An 18,798-nucleotide genomic window follows, 5' to 3' on the forward strand; every position below is an offset into this window, starting at 1 on the left:
GGGGGCGGCGGGCAGGGCAGGCCCGGCCGTGAGGCCTGAGGGACCCCTGGCAGCGGCGGCCGGGGGCGCGGGGTGTGAAGCGGGGGGCGGCCGGTGGGGTGGGGTTGGGAAGGCCGCGCTCCCCCTCACCGGGCGGCGGCGGGAGAGAGGCCGGGCAGGTCGCAGTGTTTGGGTGCGGAGTTGCTCAATAGCGGAGGGTGCCCAGGCCGGCCCGGCCGCTGTCAGGGCTCCGGAGGGGCCGGACGGTCGTGGCCGCTCAGCCCCGCGGTGCAGCCCCTCAGGTACCCCGAGCTGAGGCGCGGCTGTGCCGAGGCCCAGATCAGGAACTCAAATGTGTCCGGTGCTCCCTTCCCCTCAGGGTGGAGTGTCACAAGGTGTTGGTGCTCAGGGCACGGCAGGCGCAGGTGTCCGTGGGGTGATTTCATCCTCGCCGTGACATTTCCTCTTTCGAGTTTCCTCGGCGTGTTTGTCAGGCTGCTGTTGTGTTGCTGAACGTTTTATTATTWATTATTATTGTGTTACTAATTTCTGAGCGATTATCCTGCCTCCCTTARTGAGCTGGCCCTGGCAAAGTCTKCCTTGATGTGAAATGATACTGWWAATTGRTACCACWTTGGGGATTTGRGTTTTTTTCTCAATTTATGAACAGGTTTGGGGTTGGGGGGACCCACCAGAGCAGCTGAGGGGGTCACTGAAGAGCTGGTTGCGTTCTGGGCTGCTCCTCAAGTATTTATGCCTTTACAAATGTCACACAGAATTTCCCTGTGGAGAACAGAAGCGTGAAGGAAACCTTGAAGATGACACAAAAGGCTGACATAAAGCARTTGAATGTGTGATCTGCAGTGTAACCCATTTTTTTTCAAGAGTACAGTGCACTGCAATTGTGATTGCACGTTATTTTTACATAATTATTTTCCAAGACAGCAGCCCATTAGTAAATAGTGGGTTCATGTAATGWTGATGACAACTGTTTACCTGTACCACTATCTTTAATCATGGAAGMAYAGAAAGGTTTGGGTTAGAAGKACCTTAAAGATMATCTAGTACAGTTTCAGATAATTTTTCACTTTATCATGCAGGTCTGTGGATTTTTGTTTGTTTGTTTTCATAAACATTGCAGCAACTGTTGTGATTGGAGATGTTGTCAGTTTGGTGGGTGGTTTTCTTTAAAAAAATGCCGTGAAGGGGCCTACAGCTTTGTGTAAATGAACTTTCTCTCTTATCAGCGTCAAGAAGACATCGAGAACCTGTGTAATTAATGATCCTGTGTTAATTATACTAAAAGTGGCTGTGTTTGCTGCAGGTGTGTGGCCAGGAACGATGGCGACAGAGTCCCCGCGCCGCCCCAGCCGCTGCACTGGAGGAGTGGTGGTTCGCCCCCAAGCTGCCACGTAAGACCCTTCTRGAAGAGCACTCCTTACTAAAAAGGGTTTGATTTTCTTGTAAAAGAGCCCATCCTGAGCTGGTTTCATTCTTTTTCCCCCCAAACCATCTTGTGTTGACACAGCAGTTTTGTTGTGTTGAGCGTTGTCCAATAAAACAAAGCCAGCGCATGTGGCGCTTCCATTTCCTGGGTGCAAACTGTCTCCCTAAATGGGATGCTTTGCATTTTTACACCAAATTTAAAAGCTGATTCTATGCCAAGTTTTGCTGCTGTTTGCACCATTTTGCTGTACAAACATTGCAGTGTGGATCAGTGATGCAAAATTCTTCCTTAGGCTGGAGGGATGTGCCACACGTGTTCCTTTCTTGCTGTTATTTTTAATAACACCTTGTCCCAGGAGTGGATATATTAAAACATACAAAACTTGTCATTAAAGTCCTTCAGGAAGGAGAATTGTAATTTTTATTTTTTATTTTTTTACTTAAAAGAGCAAGACCAGAGAAAAAGGAAGAAGCTCCATCCTTCTGGTCAGAGCACCTTACAGACAATTTTTGTCCTTAGGCATCCTGATTTTCATTGTGTTCACAAGGAAATACTTTCATGGCAGAAGAGCTCTTTGGCTGTAAAGCAGTCTAGAAAATTTATGGTCATTTCTCTGTCTGTCAAAGGAGTTGTGGAGCAATTTTTCTTCCTTGGGATTTTTATGCTGCTGCAAAATGGCACTGTATTGAAATGTCCACCTCAAGGGAGTATCASTGTGCCCTTAGAGATAACTCTGCATTTCCAACAACAATATTCACTTCATTTTTTCCTGGAGAGCACAAGAAACTGAGAGTTGTGGCACAAAAAGTTGTGCTGGAAGTTTGTCTTGTAGCAGCTTTTTTTTTTTTTTAATGTTGCAGAATCCCTCAACAGAGAAATATATTTTTCTTTGTAATGATGTTTTCTTCAAAATATGCTTTAAAAATACAATAGAAAAACACTGTAAGATGATGATAATCTGTTATTTTGGKTTTTTTTTTTWAATATGKTGTCTTTTGAGCTGTTTGTGCYTCAAAAACGTCACTCTCTTGGATGAATCTCTATGTGCTGAGCACTCAGCAGCTTTCTGCTGCTCATGTTAAGTATCTAGATTATTATTAAAGGTCTTTTTTGTTATTTTTGGTAGGTTATGTTGTTTTTCAGCACTTTAAAAACATCTCCCTGAAAGTTTTAAAACTTCAGGAGATATTCAGAGYRCACACACTGAATAAAACACCTCCAAAACATCRACTTTGATTCAAGATGTACTTGGGGAAAGAGGGGAGAGAAATGAATTCCCTGAGCTGAGCTGTGAAGGCAGCATGACTCTGGTTCATAGGCATTCCCAGGAGAGCTTCAGACTGTGTTTAACACTCTACCTGTGCCCAGGCATTTTAATAAAGGGCTCTGAAGGTGTGCAGGGGCAGCTTGGGTGACCTACATAAATCAGGGAAGAATYAGCACAGGACAAACCACAGCTCCTTTAAAATACCTCAGCCCAAAGCCTGACTGGATGCAGAAATTCTGGGATTGCTGAGCAAAGTCTGGTTTGGTCATGGACTGGAACAGCCTGTCTGGAATGTCAACTTTATATTTTAGGTCTTTGTTTTCAGAGAGGAGTTAGGCTGAGGCAACATTTGGGTTCAAGTGTCTTCTGTATAGTTGTGTGAGGTGCTAAATTCTCCAGAGTGCTTTGTTTTTCAGTGCTGAACACTCCTGTTTCTATTAAAACAATCTTATCCAGCTTCAGCCAGCACCTTTGGACATCCAGAGTTCCTAATTTACACTTCTCCTTTGTTGCTATTAGAAATCTTGAGTTAGCACAGGAAAAATTGCGACAGCATTAATTTCAGAGCTGCCAAAGCTGTTGCTTAAAGAGTGGTTGGTTTTTCTTAAATAGTCTCAGACTTTGTGAAGGTAGYTCTTGTTGCCAGCCTGTTCTCATGGCACAGAGCCCCAGCTTTTTACCATTTTTGCACCATCTGTGTGATGCTCTCAGCCCACTCTGTGGTTCCTCAGCAGTTACACAAGAGCCTCACCRCTCGTGCAGGGCTAAGCTCCTCAAAAATTTGTTTAAATCTACCCCAACAAATGTGTCTTGTGGTAGAAACTCCTCTCCATCAATGCTGCTGACGAAATTCCAGGAAGGAATAAGCTTCCCAAGCTAGAAAATCTTCTCTGGAAATACCTGTCCTTGCTATTCTGAGATGGGGTTTTGTTCCATCCCCTGCCACATACTCCAGCATTGTCCATAATGCCCTGGAAATTTGCTTGTCCCAGCAGCAGAGCTCCAGTTGGTGCTTAAATCCTCATTTTTGTTTTGCAAGGCCCTAATCGAGCAGAGAAATACTGAGGAATCATTTCCAAATCCCTGTACCACTTCAGGCCTCTCTGATGTGGAGAACCTGGCTTATTCCTTCAATTTAGATTTTATACTTTCCCCCTTAAGCAGTTATTCCATCAGCAGGTATCACTTAGCTTTTTTACAAACTTTTTTACTTTCACTTAGTACTTTCATTATTACCAGCCACTTTTTATATTATCAGAATTTGGCCCTAAAATTGCATACTGCATACTTAGTACTTTCCAATGTTCCGAAGATTGCCCATGTTTTCCTTTTGCTGATCTATCTAATTTAATAAATCCATGACCATTTCTGAACTCCAGTGTTTGAAATTCTCCTTCTGTTTTCCAGGGAGCAGTCATACATGGAAAGTGTTGTTACCTTCCTCCAAGATGTTGTGCCACAGGTAGGGTGTGGATCTTTAAAACTACTTTTTTCAATTCACAAAACAGTGTCAGAAACCTTTGYTCTGCTTTGTAAATTTGTTATTTAATCTCATAAATAGATTCATTATTTTAAATAGATGTATTTGTATATTTTAATATACTTACATGTAATAAATACGGCACTGGAATGGCCCCTTCCTGGTTGCTCTTGGGCCTCCCAGTAGCAGAAGGGAACCAATTTTGTTTTATTTTTTTGGGAAAGCTGTGGTCCATGCTGGAGGAGCACTGCAGYTGATCTCAGCTTCAGGAAATGATCTTGATTCTGATTCCAGGGATTATCTTGGTTACACAGTGTCTTATTTCCCCATGAATTTCCTCTTAGGAATTCCCAGTGCATTTGCTCCATAATAATAAAGAAACAATGCCCTCACTAATATCAATTTGTGAAATGCATTTGGGACTCAGGGTTAAAATTAAACACATTTAAAGTTTCAATTAAGAGATTGCTGCATTCCACACCCTCCCATCCCCCCCTCTCTGGTTGAAAGATACAGTCTGTGTTTTATTTTACAAATCAGTTTGCCTTGGGGGTGTGGAATGTGATTTGTTTCGAAAAGTAAACCCCACACTTATTTTTTAGGTTTGTATTTTTAGTTATTGCTTTTCTGGCACGTATGAAGTGATCATACAAGCTCTGTTCATATCCAACCCCAAAGACTGCTCAGTATTTTGTTATAATTCATTTGGAAGTGATGGTATTTCTGCTGCAGCTCACGTTCCTGCTACCACAGYTTCTCCTGAGAACTGTAAAACCTCCAGTTTGGAAATGCTACGAGCCTCACTCCACAATTTCTTTTTGTATCTCATCTTTTTATGGGAATCTGTAGAACACAGGGCTGAAACATGGAGCTGTTCTACTGCAGTTGCAGTTTGTTCTCTTTTAAATGGCTGCATTAAAGTTGTCACAAACAGAACTGGAAGGTGTCAGCAATATAAACTGWGTAGTAAAGGTCTCTTTCTTTCCTCAGTCTGGCCTGCAAAGCTTTCAAGTGAATTAAAGAGAWTTTTAATGATAAAACACCTCATGTGAGAACCTCCAACACCGCTGAAGTTAAAGATTGTAGAAGCCACTGGATTTAATTTTATTGACTCACTCTGAGTCACGTGGTATTTCTTACTTGCCCCAGCAGATTTATTGTTACAAATATTTTGTCATTCCTACATCCATGAGTGATACTCATTGTGGTTYTGTTGTAGGAATACTGGTGACAATAAGATCCATGAATCACATTTTTGGGGTTTAATTATATTCCCTCTTACAAGAGGAGAAAAAAAAAAAAACACTGTTAAATTTCTTTCTTTTAACCCTTTTGCTTTTTGTCCAGGCCTACAGTGGAACCCCACCAGAAGAAAAGGAGAAAATTGTCTGGGTCAGATTTGAAAATGCAGATTTGAATGGTATGGCTTCATTTCTCTCACTTGTTTTTGTGAGTTTTGGGTCCATGTGCAATAATTCCAGTCAGCTTTCTGTGTAAGCATTGCTAACTCCAAACTAAGTGTTAATTAAAATTAAATTCTAAGTGAATAACTTCACTTTTGGTCAGTATCTGCCAAAAAGAGCAAATAGACCTTGTGACTTCATCTAAAAGCAAGCAGGCTTAGGAAGAAATGCAAATTTAAAAAAATCCATTTATTTTCCTTAAGGTAGTTGAAAACAAAGTGCAGAACTGAATTTTATTTCATCTGCAGTTTTATTCCAAAGCCACATTATCTCACTGAGTCCAGTCCAGGTCCCAGGCACATTTTCAGTGCTGTGATAGAATTCACAGTAAGTTGGGAAGGAAGAGCAGTTGGGTAAGGTGAGCAGGAGGTTTCATGAGGTCTTTGAGGAAATATTTATGATTATTGTATCCTGGGGATTCTCTTTTGGTAAGATTGATGGACAGATTCATTCCACAGTACCCAGGAATAATTTTGCCCAGCCTTTTCATTTATCATTCCTCTATTTGTTAATGTTTATTAATATTTGTTTATCATCTTTATTAATGTTTAATGTTGATTTTGTTGGTCCTGGACAGACTTTTCTCTGTTTCCTGACTTCTAATAATGGCTTTGATATTGAAATCCCATTCAGATACCTCCAGGAACATGGAATTCCATGAAATCCACAGCACTGGGAATGAGCCCCCGTTGCTGCTGATGATTGGATACACTGATGGGATGCAAGTCTGGAGCATTCCTGTGAGTACAGAGCTCCCCTCCCTCCTTCCTTTTCCTTTTTTATCAGTGTTGTGTTATAACTTTAACATTTTCCCTTTATTTTCTCCTACTGGAATGGGAAGAGCAAACATTTCCCACTGAATTCATATGGTTTATGTGTAATGTATTTATCTCCAGATAATCCTAAGCATAACTCAAACACTTCAATTCATGTACCTGCAGGTTTTTGAGGGTTTTTTACACATTTTTCCTGCAAAGTACATTTTCTGACTCAAACTGGGACCAGTGTTTGCCATTCTGGAATAGTCTCCAGCCCAAAAATACAGATTTTTTTTTTCTTAACAGGAAGGAATAAAGGTGGAAAAACATGAACAGATTTTTTTTTGTCCCAGGAATTCAAGTATGACAGCATTAACAGTGTTTTGCAATCACATGTTTGTCATATGCATGGTTTGCAATTTTGATTTTATGGAGGCCTCTGTTGCACATGGGTTTGATTTTGTGCTGCCATCCCCTCCCTGGGCTGTGGTGCAGGGTGCTTTATGGGTACATGGTCCTCATTTGGGGAATTTCTCCCAAATTTCTTCAAATGAGAGAATAAACTTGAATACAGTAAGTCATAAAATTCTGAACTTAAAAAAGCAAAGTTGCTCACAACACCTTGTCCTCCTGAATGCAGCAGAGAGAAGGGAATTCTTTCCCTTTGTATAATACACTGTTTTTTTTAAGGAAATATGTATTATTACAAATTTTTGGTTAGCTATGTAGGACATGTATTTAGGTACCAGTAGCTTAGAAAATAATGTTGATTTCTGCAGTAAAATTTCAGTTAAATAGAGTTTTATGAGTGTGGTAGAGTTTTTTTTCCTCTTTATTGCATCTTACATCCTCTTGTTTGCTCCTCGGAGTGAGGAAACAAAAAAGCTGATGAGGTTTTGCCTTGGAAGGAATGTTTAATAGAAATGGAGGAAAACCTAATACGCTTCATGAAATTTAAATATTTTGTACCTGTTTATTAAAATTTAAGAATTTTAAATGAAGTTTAGGAATATTTTCTCTCGCGGTGCGTTACACAAAGCGCCCACACGGTGGCGCTGGGACACCGGGCTAAGAGCGGCCGCCGCYGCAGCAGCGCAACCTCATTAATTGGTTAATTAATTAATTAATTAAGATGCTCTGAGTATCACATCGACTCGAGCTAAGGAATCCTTACAAAACACCCTGTTTTATCTAGCAGAAATGTTCTTTTCTAAATAAAAAGAGGTGTGCTGTGTTGCCTTTGGTGGAATTTTTCCTTTCACTTTTTCTTTCTGTTTTCTTTCTTTTTTTTTTTCCCTCCTCCTTGTGTCTGAATGAGCCACAGTTTAGGCCAAATACTTGAGTTTACCTTCTTTTCAGTAGGACCATATAGCCAAGTTGTCTTTTTGTTTTTCCCCGATATATTCAACTGCTTCATAACTCCCAGATTTTGATAGTATTTACTATATCAGGAAAAACAACAAAAATGAAACTGCAGGGTGGTTTCTCTCAGTMAAATAGCAAAAATGGAATTTCAGGACGGTTTCTCTTAGTGTTAMTCAATTTTTGCAGAAGTGTGAGTCGAGAGGAAGTGCAGTGAAATGGAAAAAAAGCCAAAAATGCAATATTTTACCATCCACCTTAAGAATGGCAGCTGTGGAGTTATTGCACGACACTTTGTGCTGGAATGGATCCTCTCTTAGTGAGGTGACCTTGGAGATTTTCACAAAATGATGCTCTTTTACATCAGTTTTAAATAATTCCACCGAGCAGAGTTTGTGCATCCAACAGATTTGGAGGGAACATGAACTGGACGGGGTTTTTCACGTTGCTGTTTCTCCTTTGCATTTTTGCTCTCGCACAATAAAACCTGGCAGTTATGTGACTGACTTAATATTTAAGAGCTTATTTGGCAACACTTTTTAGTGTCCTTTTGCTCTTACCCAAACCTTTCTTCTTGGCCTTGCTGACTGTTTAGCTTGTAATTAAGCGACGTTATTCCAAGAAATAAAAAAACCCCAACAAACCCCAACCCCTTTGGTCGAATCAGAAAAAGCACCAATCTGTATATGTGCAAATCTGCTCAGGAAGGTTATTATCTGCAGCATTGTGCTTTTTTTTTTTTTTTTCCCTCACACAATTGGCTCTCTATTCAGCACTTAATAACGTGTTGCAGGCGGTGGGGTTTGTGTGTGAGTGATTATGAAGTGTTTATGACAGCTCCTAAGCTGACACTCTGGCCTAATGGTGTTCCAGCACCTCTGCAGCCCTTCCCGAGTGCTTTCACATCAACATCTCCTCCGAGGAGGATCTTGGGGYTGCTGGAGTGTGATGTTCAAATGGGAGATACCGACAGGGTGGCTTCAAAGGGTTGGGGAGGGTGTTGGGGGTGTTTGGGGTGCTGGGTGCTGCTCACTGAGGTGTCCATGCAAAGAGCTGAGCTTTGATCTCCGCTCTCCAATGGGGGTGGCGAGGTTAAAAGTGGGTTTAAAATGTGCCTGGTGAGTGGGGAGAAAGCTGGGAATACCGTTGGAGTTCCTGTTTGATAATGGGGCAGTGTTTTGTTTGGAATTTGTTTTCCCCTTGCTCCCAGTTTCAGGTTTCAGAGACGATTGGAGCTGCTTTGTGTCTGATGTGGTTTCCAAGTATCTGTTCTAGATGTTCCTGTCCAGGGAATGCACGTTGGCTGCTTTTGTTGATATTTTGGCAGATTTTTTTTTTATTTTATTGTAGGCTGCGAGTTTCAGAAGTAGAAAAATCAATTTAATGGTTTGTGTTGTAATTACRAAAGAAAMWTCACATCYCCAGCTGCAATCCTTCCTCCAGAARAAGAGGTGGTGCTTTCTTCCTCCAGATCTCCTTCTAGAGGGAGCCACTGTTAAATCTTGCATTAACCACTTGAAAAATGGAGTAATATCCTGACCTAGTGACCCTGAAAAAGTCTGAGGACTTTACAAAACATCTATGCAAGTTGTTTTCTAAGGCTTTGGGTTTTTTACATGGAGGATGCACCAGTGTGTGAGWGATTTTGGGGCTTTACACAACCTGTGTTTTCAAGAGCACTGCCATAATTAAAAATACTGGATGCAACTTCATCCTCAGTCCAGTCATGAGAGGAGATGTCTGTAAAGTTTTTGAGCATCTGAATCCTTACCATCTCGAGATAATTGCAGAGATCTGGGCTGAATAAAAAAGCAGATTGAATTTTTAAACTGAAGTGATAAAATTTGTCCCTTTGCTTCCAGTCCTTCCTTACTTTCTCAGCAGCACCATGACTGGAAGTGGTCATYAATCAATATTTGGTGGTGGTATCTATCAATTGCTTATTGTCATGTTATAACATTATATCATGGTATCTATATCATGTTCAAAAAAATCAGAATATTTAAAAACAACCTCCTGATCATTCCCTTGTCCTTTTACATTTTCCCCACTCTCCTTTACTAGAGTTGCCCAGTACCTCAAGCATTGAGTTCCAAACTCGATTTTGTTTCACTTTGCTGTATGTTTGCCTTTTTTTTTTTTCTTTTTAATAATTTTTTTCACCACGTGAAAACCATTTTCTCTGGTTGGAAACTATTAGTTATCCTTAGTGTGAATTTTTTTTTTTTTTTAATAATTTTTTTCACCACGTGAAAACCATTTTCTCTGGTTGGAAACTATTAGTTATCCTTAGTGTGAACAAAACTTCCTTTGTCCAGCTTTTTTTTTTTACGGGTGCAAACTGGTGTGCCCCAAACAATGCAGCTCTGTCGTCAAAAATCAACCAGCGCTGCAGATTCTGGCGCTGTCGCATTTTCAGCAGCAACTCAAGATGTTTTAAATGGAGGAGAGGATTCTTCTTCCTCTTTTAGCTGGAAGAGAGCAATGAAGAGTTTATTAGGAGCTGGGGTTTGGATGCTTTGCTTCCATGTAGGTCTGGGAGTTGTGGTTGATACCAGGTTTGGAGAAAGCTGAGATGTTCTACCAGAGCAGCTTGGAGCCGTCATTTTGAATTGGCTCTGCTGTCCAATGAGTACCTGAAGCTGCTTTTACAGCTTAATATCCAATTCTTGAAACCTGTTTGGAAACATTCTTGGCTTTTGGAATGGGAAAGAAAAACTTTTAAGAGCTCTGAGAGCTGCCACGGGGACTTGCTACTTAGCTGGATCCAGTCCAAAATGGCAGCCACAGCCTCGTTTCTCACAGGTGCTTTTTGAAGAATTTAGAGCTCTGTTTTCAATTCATGAGCTCTATTTTTATTTTGTCTGTGCATATGAGACTGTGGAGCTCCAGGGACTGGTTAGGGGATGTGGAGCCTTTTGCTGAGAGCTGCCAGCCCACATCTGACCCGAGTTCTCCCCTCAACGTGCAGTTCCTCATCCCACTTGAGTTCCTAGTGGGATAAGTGTCCCGTTCACAGGGAGGATTGTTTGGCTGAGGGCTGAGATAAGGGCTGAAGTGGCAGGAAGATCAGGCCACACCATCTCTGTCCTCTRCAGATGGTGCCTGCAGGCAGATTTGGATCTGTGCAGCTCAGCAATAAAACTTTATGTTGTCCATGGATGCACGAAGGGCATTAGCACTAACCACAGTTAATTCAGGGTTTTATAGGATTGTGAATGGCACAAGCTTCTGCTGCTGGTGTTTAAAAGAAGTCACTTGTGATTCCAAGGAAATCTTGAACTCAAAGCCCTGATGCATTTTTCAGTGCCAAGCAAACCGAGGAACAACCGAGCTCTCAGTAATTCATGGCATGAATTACAACAACAACATGCAGTGGCTTCTACGAGCTCCCTCTGTACAGAACAGCTGAGGACACACGACTGAAATCCCCTAAAAAAGCTGTTCCTTTATGGAGCTATGGAAGATTAAATATTCGTGTTTTAATGTGATCCATGTTGTGGTGTCACATCCAGTTTTTTTTATGAGCTTTATTTTGTGCCTGTTAGAGAATTTGAATTTTCTTTACCAGCGAGATGCTGGTGGTCGAGCAGCATTTCATATTTTCATTACAAAGTCTCCAGTGGGGCTGGATCTTAAAATTTGCTCCTTTTTAGCTCCCAGGAGTCAGAAACTGCTCAGCACTTGTGCTGTAGAGGCTGAACCCAAACCAGTCCATGATTTAGAATCCTGGAGGGGCTGAGCAAAGGACCTGTTAAACTCTGCAGTGGTCTTAAAACAGGGGCTAAATACCTGAWATCTCATCTTTGTCACTCTTGGATCCTGTGGCTTCTTACTCCACTTAACCTTTCCTTCTRTAATTTCCCCCCCAGTATAAAACAACAAATTATCTTTAAAATAACAAATATTAATTATTAAAAAGTTAGTGCATTATATGCATGAGAAGAGCTGGGCTGGGATTTCCATGTTAAGCGCTTCAGCACAAATAAACTCAATTTTATTTGGACATTTTAGAGGKTTTTTTTTGCAAGTTTCAGGTTTAAGCTCCACCAGGTGTTGGCATCTCAGGCTGAATAAACAAATTCTTGGAGTTCATGATGTCTAAGAGCAGAACCTGAGTTGAGAAGGTTTGCCCTTCTCAGAGTCTCTTCCCTTGGGGAGTGGAAGTTTGTTTGAAGCAGGTTGGAGCTGGGGCTGATGTKCTGGCAGAGTTAAAAAGGAGAAGGAGGTGTGGGAGCTGGGTTGGGATATTTTATGGGAATCGCCCCTTCCATACCTTTGTTGTGCTGGTTCCTTTCCCTCTTGTTTTCTCTCGTGCCCAGGGGTGTGCATACACACGTGTGAAACAGCATTTCCATGATTTGGGGGAAAAAATCTTTAATTGCCAGTAATAATAGTTCCCAAACCCTTCTGGTTTTATTCTATTCCATTTCCTCCTTTCCCTTTTCATAAAGCTGCTGTGTTCCAATSGACAGAAAACGTGCTGCTGTCTTCATTTTTTTAATCTCTTTATTACTCTGCCCCTCTTTAAYTTTCCTCATTTTCTGCTTAGCAGTGTTCTACATTTTCCCAAGCTGTTTTTTTCTGGATGTTTTCATCCAGAAGCTTTTTTTTTTTCTCCCACTCTGCACTCCAAGCTCATGATCAGTTAAAAGCCATCAACAAATCTTTCATGAGTTGATTTCTGATCATAGTAAAGAATCTGGTCAAGAAGCTGTTCCTAAGGGAGAATTAAACTTGTTTTGCAAAAGCTGGAGTACCACAGGGCTGTGTGTGCAGAGGGAGAAGGAGAATCTTGTGATTGGAACATCTTCCCAATAAATTAGGAGCAGGGTAGTCAGGCATTAATTCTCTTTTTGATTGCAGTTTAAAAAGTGTTGTGTCCATCAGAATAATTCTGATGGTGTCAGTAACAGTGATATTCAGTGATAAATTGCTGGGCTAAAATGGRGTTGAACTTATTTCCTCACTTTTGTGTATCTTGTGTGTAATTCTAGGCATAATAAGAAATCAGTAGTTCTCTATAATGGATGCAGAATGGTTGGTTAGCTGTGTAGTCAATGGTATTTTCAAATAATTTTATTTATAATTGTGTTCACGGGGTGGGTTTCATTCTCCCCACGACCTGGAGCAGTGATAATAAATAACCAGGCAAGACTGGATGTAAGCTGAGAGCCTGCACTGCTCTACTTGGGATTTGCTGGTCAAACAGTAGGAATATTTTAACTTGTTGGACGTGTGAGCTGAAGTGCAGAAAGAAATGGAAACAACCATAAAACAACATTTCCAAAAGTTCACTTGGATTTATAGTTTATTGATTGCTAAAAACCTCATTCCAAATCATGTTTCTCTGCTGATATTGCGAGCTGCKTGTTTGGCACAAGCTGATGCCAGCCTTGGCTGTGTTCTGGGGCTCATTACATCTGCTTTAGGTTGTTGGTTATTTGGAAATGAGCTCCATCATGTTTGCCATTTTCCTGGAGTTTGACGTTCCGTGTCGGATCCATTACCAGGCAGTTATGAAAATACTGTGGAGTGACCATTGCAGGAAATCTGGGAATTCATCTGAGCTGCTTCTGGTTTAATCTTTTCAACACTGCCATTAATGACAGGCTGAAGGAGTTTGCCCACCTATTTTTAAATGTGGCTTTCACACCTGGGGAAATTATCAAATTTATCAAAATTCTCTGGAGAATTTATCAAATTCTCCCAYCTTTTTCCACCCGTGTTTGCCATTCTTGATCTCCAGTGTGTTGGCATTTTTCTTTAGACCCATGTGAAAAGTGGGATAAATTTTGGGGAATTTTAGTCAGCTTCAACTCTTGCTTCTTCCAAAAMCATGTGTGGTCATGAATAGTTAATTTGAGACTTTTGAGATCTATTTTAATTTCAAGAAATGGCAGTGGTTGCTTAGCAGAATCTCACTAATGTACTCTCCTACAATGTCTTTCTACCTCTGTTATTACCTACTAAACGCTTGTATTTTTGAAAGTATATATTAAATATGTATTTATTCAATATGCTGATAATCTATTTTATATTTCTGTCTGTTTTTCCTGGTTGCAGATCAGTGGAGAGGCTCAGGAGCTGTTCTCAGTGCGCCCCGGGCCGGTGCGAGCGGCGCGGATCCTGCCAGCCCCCCAGATCAGTGAGTGCACAATTCCACATCATCATCATCACTCAGCACCATTCCTCAAAAAGCTGCTTTTCCACTCCACTAAAACTAATGAGACAACAAAATTTGTATTTTTGAGCTGCCACTGGCTTCTGATTTGTCTGTTTTCTTCTTATTTTATATTCACTTTACTCACTCTGACCTTTCAGTGGCTGAACTTTTATCATGCCTTGAGTGCAGCTCCTCTCTGCCACTGCTGAAATAGTATTTGATCAAATTCTAAACCAAGCTGCTTAATTTACCAGCTTGGAAAGAGGAAAAAAAGCATAAATGGAAACAAAAGAGAGGTAAATTAATTGAARAACCTGGGACTTCTGTTTTTGCTGTTATTAAAATARGTTTTTGATTTTTCAGTCAAGTAAATCACACTCATGAATTTCAAGCATCTTTCTGCCTCTAAATTCCATATTTTTAGCTTCTAAAAATGATAGTTGTTACATTAGAAAACTATTCCAATTAGCTCATATTAAATTAAACCAAACCTTTTAAAAACATGTTTTGGTCTCTTTTTACATAGCTTGCTTTAAATAAATCTTTGATTAAAMGTACATGAATGTATCATTGACCAGCATCTGGAATCAGATAAAAGCAAAGCTGTAATAAGAGGCCTTAGATAACTAACTCATGAGCTTTAATGATTCTGAACGAAATAAAAGGAATTTGTAAAGGAGAAGCTGATTACCATCAGCAGGCTCAAACACTGTTTTACTGTAAAGCTGYAAAAAGGGAATTATTGAAAATAGGAGTCTCTTGGTGGATGGATTTGGCACGTTCCTAGAGGCTGATCTTGGTGGCTGATAAGCAGCTCATTCCCAGGTGTGAAAGGAAAGCTCATGGCTTTAACTTGGTGACTTTACAGCAGCAGAACTTAATAGTTTGTCAACTATTTTGTTAAAAACCTGCAGTCCTTTGATGTTGGATCCTCTGCCTCGTGGTGTGCTCGGTGCCATAATGCAGCCTTGTTTCAGAGGGTGCATGAAAAGGAATAAAAAATGGGGAATTGTTGCACTGATTGGCYTCAGAAAGCATCAATATTCTGATTTTACAGGTAAAAGAACAGCAGGATAGCTGAAATRAATGTATCTGACATGCACTGACACTAAAAATCCAGTGTCCTCCAGCAGGTCCTGGCAGCTCTGCAGTGTCACTTTGATGTCCTGGTGCCCATGGCAGGACTACTGTGCCCTAAAACCTCCAGGGATTTCTGTAAATGGTGCTGAACCCCCCAGATTGCAGCTCCCACCTAGCACTGCCCTCAGTGCACAGGGCTTTCATTACCTGCTACAATTTACAATGAAATGGCATTTTTGGAGATTGAAGGTTTGCACTGGGACCACATTTTGGGCTGGCAGAGCTGAGATTTCCACCAGGAGAACATCTCAGTCTTAGGGACAGGAATTCTGAGCTGTGCCAGCTGCTGAGCCATCCTTGGCTCTTCTCCATCCCAAATTTGGGTTCTGGSCTGGGTTTGGTGTTGTTCCCATGTGCCCAGGTGTGCCTGGGGCTGGATTTTTTATTTCAGCTATCCTGCTGTTTTTTTACCTATAAAATCAGAATATTGATGMTTTYTGAAGCCAATCARKGCTACAATTCCCCATTTTTTATTCCTTCTCCCAARTAATTTTACAACCCCCTGGCCAAATATCTGCTTTGCCTTGTGCTGTCCCATTTATTAACCTAAAGCTGCATAGTTTAAAAATCAATCAGAAAACTCAGAAAGCCAGAGGAGCAGCTCTGTGTGTGGCAATTCCTGCTGGGAGGGACACRGTGACAGTTTAGATCAGTAAAACCTATTTCCATGTCACAGCATTATGAAAATAAATTCCTCCAGCCAGCTGAATTAATTTGTTGCCATTTTCTAGATTATGCTGCTTGCAGAAAGATGGTATAATAACCCTACATCACAGTGAATTTGACTGGTTGCTCAAATTGACTTATAAAGGGAAAAAAAGGAAATCAAAAAAGGAAATAAAAAGAATTTCGAGGTATTAAAACCCRTCGAGAGTTGAAATACTGCAGCAGATTTATCCCTGTTCTCCACTGCTCCCATCTCTGTGTTGGTAAAATTCAGATTTGAACCTCAAAAGCTGACTCAGGTTTCTGTGCAGGTACACTTAAATAACTCGAATATTTCGGTTGCTTCCCAAAAGAAGGCAGATGTGAGGTTTGTGGATGCTCAGCCACTTGGGTGGTTCTGTGGTTTTAAATYCCCAAAATGATCACAGGGGTGATTATTTTGTGTGGTTGGGGACTGACCTTGCAGCTGGACACATTTGGGATGGTGGAGGAGAGCTGTGCAGGTGTGTTTTGGGGTTGTGGTGTTGTCCCACTCTTCTGTGGGGTTTTGGGGATAATGAACGGTGATGTTTGTGGAGCAGACTGGAATTCTGCAAGTGAGGCTTTGGGGGATATTACAGGGGAGGATTTGGAGTGTGACACTGTAAAATATTGATTTCTTTGGAGCTTTGGCCTGACCTGTGTTCCATCCTCACATCACATCASTGCCCCTGGAGCTTYCCCSAGWWGGGCTGAGAGGGAATTCCAGCCTGRGGCATTCCAGGGTTCTGCTTGGCTGCTGCACTGACAAATGCAGMGAGATTTCCAAGGAAAAGATGGAAATGAGAGGGGTTTAATGGGGCAGGAGCTGCTCTGCAATATGGAATGGCTGGGATGGGACTGCTCAGTGGAATTACACASCAGGAAAATCCACTGCTAAATAGGTCAGAGTGTGAAATTCATCCAGAGCCTTTCTCCCTCATGGGAAACCGGGGTGGCTTCCATAGTTCTGAGCAGTTCTTTTGGGTTCCTGGGGCATTCCCTGGCATTCATTTTAATTCTGCACCAAGTTAAAATGTCCATTTGAAGTTTTGTTGTCGTTACTCTTTCATTATTGGCATTTTTGGGAGGCCCCAGTGGGCCCCGAGGTCTCTGTTCACGGTTTCATCAGCAGGACAGCTCTAAGCTGCTTTGAGCTTACGTGTGGATAACCTTTTGACTTCCTAAAGTTCCAAATGTTGATTTGGATGAAATTTCATTTAGCCACAGATAGATTTTTCTCTTTTTTTTTTTTTTTTCAATTTTAAGCACACTAACTGAAGTTAGGTTTTTTTAAAAAACCAAATGTATCATTTAGCTAAATGGAGCTGTAGATAAGGTGGTGCCTTGTTGGCAGCAAGGGCAGTTTTCATTACTTTAATTGTGTGATTTGTCAGGATTTCCAGCATTTTATAAATGCTGTAGTGTTATATGACAGAATTAAAAGGATTTAGAATAAAAGGAGTTTAAGAAAAAGACTTTGCAACAGGATTTCAATACTTTTTGTATTTGGGGGGATTTAGAGAGCTGTTTTTCATTTCAATTTTGTTAAACACTGTGTGTGCAGCAGGTGTGCTCAACGTCAGCGCCTCGCACATGCAAATAAACACAATTTTACAAATGAAAATTAATCCAGCAGAACTTGGGAGATTAAATCCCACCCTAGAGCTGGGAGAGAGGTTCCTGCCTCCATTAGAGCGTGGCAGAGCCCGACACATGGCACTGTGCAATCTCATGAATGGGACAGCTATTAACCTGATTTAATGCCCTCAGAGGCCTCCCAGTAATGATCCTTTCCTGCACTATTAATATTTACATTCTGAAAGTATTGGAGTGAAAAATGGATTTATTTTAAAATTGAGGGACTCGGTTATTAAAGAGAGAAATCAGAAGTTTAAGCACCAATTGCAGAAATTTTGCAAATCTGTGCTGTGGGTATTCAAACTGGCATTCCTTTGGATTTTGGGTACTGCCCTCSACCTTTCTCCYTCTTTYCCCCTTTTCTTTGTGGTTAAACTGAGAACTAGACCATAAAACAACATCTAAATTTTTGAAAAAAAGAAGAAAAAAATTAAAGACTTCAGGTGAAATCCTGGCTGCACTTAACTCAGTGTCAGAACTGCTGGCAGTCTGCACTCCACCCTCAATTCTGGGAGCAGAACAAATGCAATTCATCTGGACTCAAGGAAACAAATTGGTTGCCAGCCTSTTAAGAAGACTTTATGTTTCATTTATCAATTTACAGGTCAGGACATACAGTACAGGTTTGACTCACCAAAGAGCTTGGGATAATAGGAATAAAAGGAAAATACATTTGGCTGGTTTGGGTTACTCCTAAAGCTATTGTTGATGGTGGAGTTATTGATGTGACCCGTTTGACTTTATAAATACCCCAAGATGTAGGAGGGAAGAYTTAGCCTTGTGCAGATGAGAGGGCTGAGCAGTGTTTGTTACAAATTAAATGCATGTACCTGAGTTATTAATAATTAACAGAGCCTGCTCTGTCAAAATGTATATTGTTAATTGTTGTGCCTTTCGGAATAAATGATTTAGTGCTGTACAACTGTATTTGAGAATTAAGGCTATAGCACTGATATTCTTTAGAGATCAAAGGGGTTGGTGTATCATGGAAAAAAATAAAATTCCATTATTCACCATGCACGTGCAGACCTATGGATAGATAATTAAAAAGGCAAAGGTTGAAAGAAAATGGAGGAAACCTCATAGTGGTGGTGTTGGTTGTTCCTCTGTTATTTAAGCTGGGCAGAAACATTTCCTGGAATTCATTTAAACATTGCTCACAAGCAGAAGGGAGATTTTTTTTTTCTTTCTAAATTCAATTTTAGTTTTATTTCTGTTTATACAGCAGTAAAGCAAAGTTCTCCAAACTCTTAAAATCTAATTTGAAGAAGTGTGGCGTGTTTAATGGTCTGCCCATGCTGGGGCAAAGGTGTGACTGAGCCTGGGGGGACCACGGGGCTGGTTCCAGTGCCAGGGCTGGTTCATTTTTAGGGCTGGGTTCCATTTCTAGGGCTGGGTTCCATTTCCAGGG

At 40.9% G+C, this 18,798-nt stretch overlaps 1 protein-coding gene across 1 annotated transcript in view; it reads left to right on the top strand.

The window, feature by feature from the left end:
• The first annotated feature begins 1,023 nt into the window (after positions 1 to 1,023).
• LOC130585546 (BCAS3 microtubule associated cell migration factor-like) overlaps positions 1,024 to 18,798 on the top strand; it is a 19,108-nt gene continuing 1,333 nt past the window's right edge. Inside the window, exons 1-5 of the mRNA XM_057386093.1 lie at positions 1,024 to 1,391; positions 4,101 to 4,155; positions 5,521 to 5,593; positions 6,270 to 6,376; positions 13,823 to 13,904. Coding sequence (XP_057242076.1) covers positions 1,321 to 1,391; positions 4,101 to 4,155; positions 5,521 to 5,593; positions 6,270 to 6,376; positions 13,823 to 13,904 — 388 coding nt within the window. The 5' untranslated portion in view covers positions 1,024 to 1,320. The remainder of the gene's footprint in view (positions 1,392 to 4,100; positions 4,156 to 5,520; positions 5,594 to 6,269; positions 6,377 to 13,822; positions 13,905 to 18,798) is intronic.

This window comes from Malurus melanocephalus, unplaced genomic scaffold (assembly GCF_030028575.1).
Source record: "Malurus melanocephalus ecotype Western Australia unplaced genomic scaffold, MMel_1.1 scaffold_912, whole genome shotgun sequence".
NCBI classification, from domain to species: domain Eukaryota; kingdom Metazoa; phylum Chordata; class Aves; order Passeriformes; family Maluridae; genus Malurus; species Malurus melanocephalus.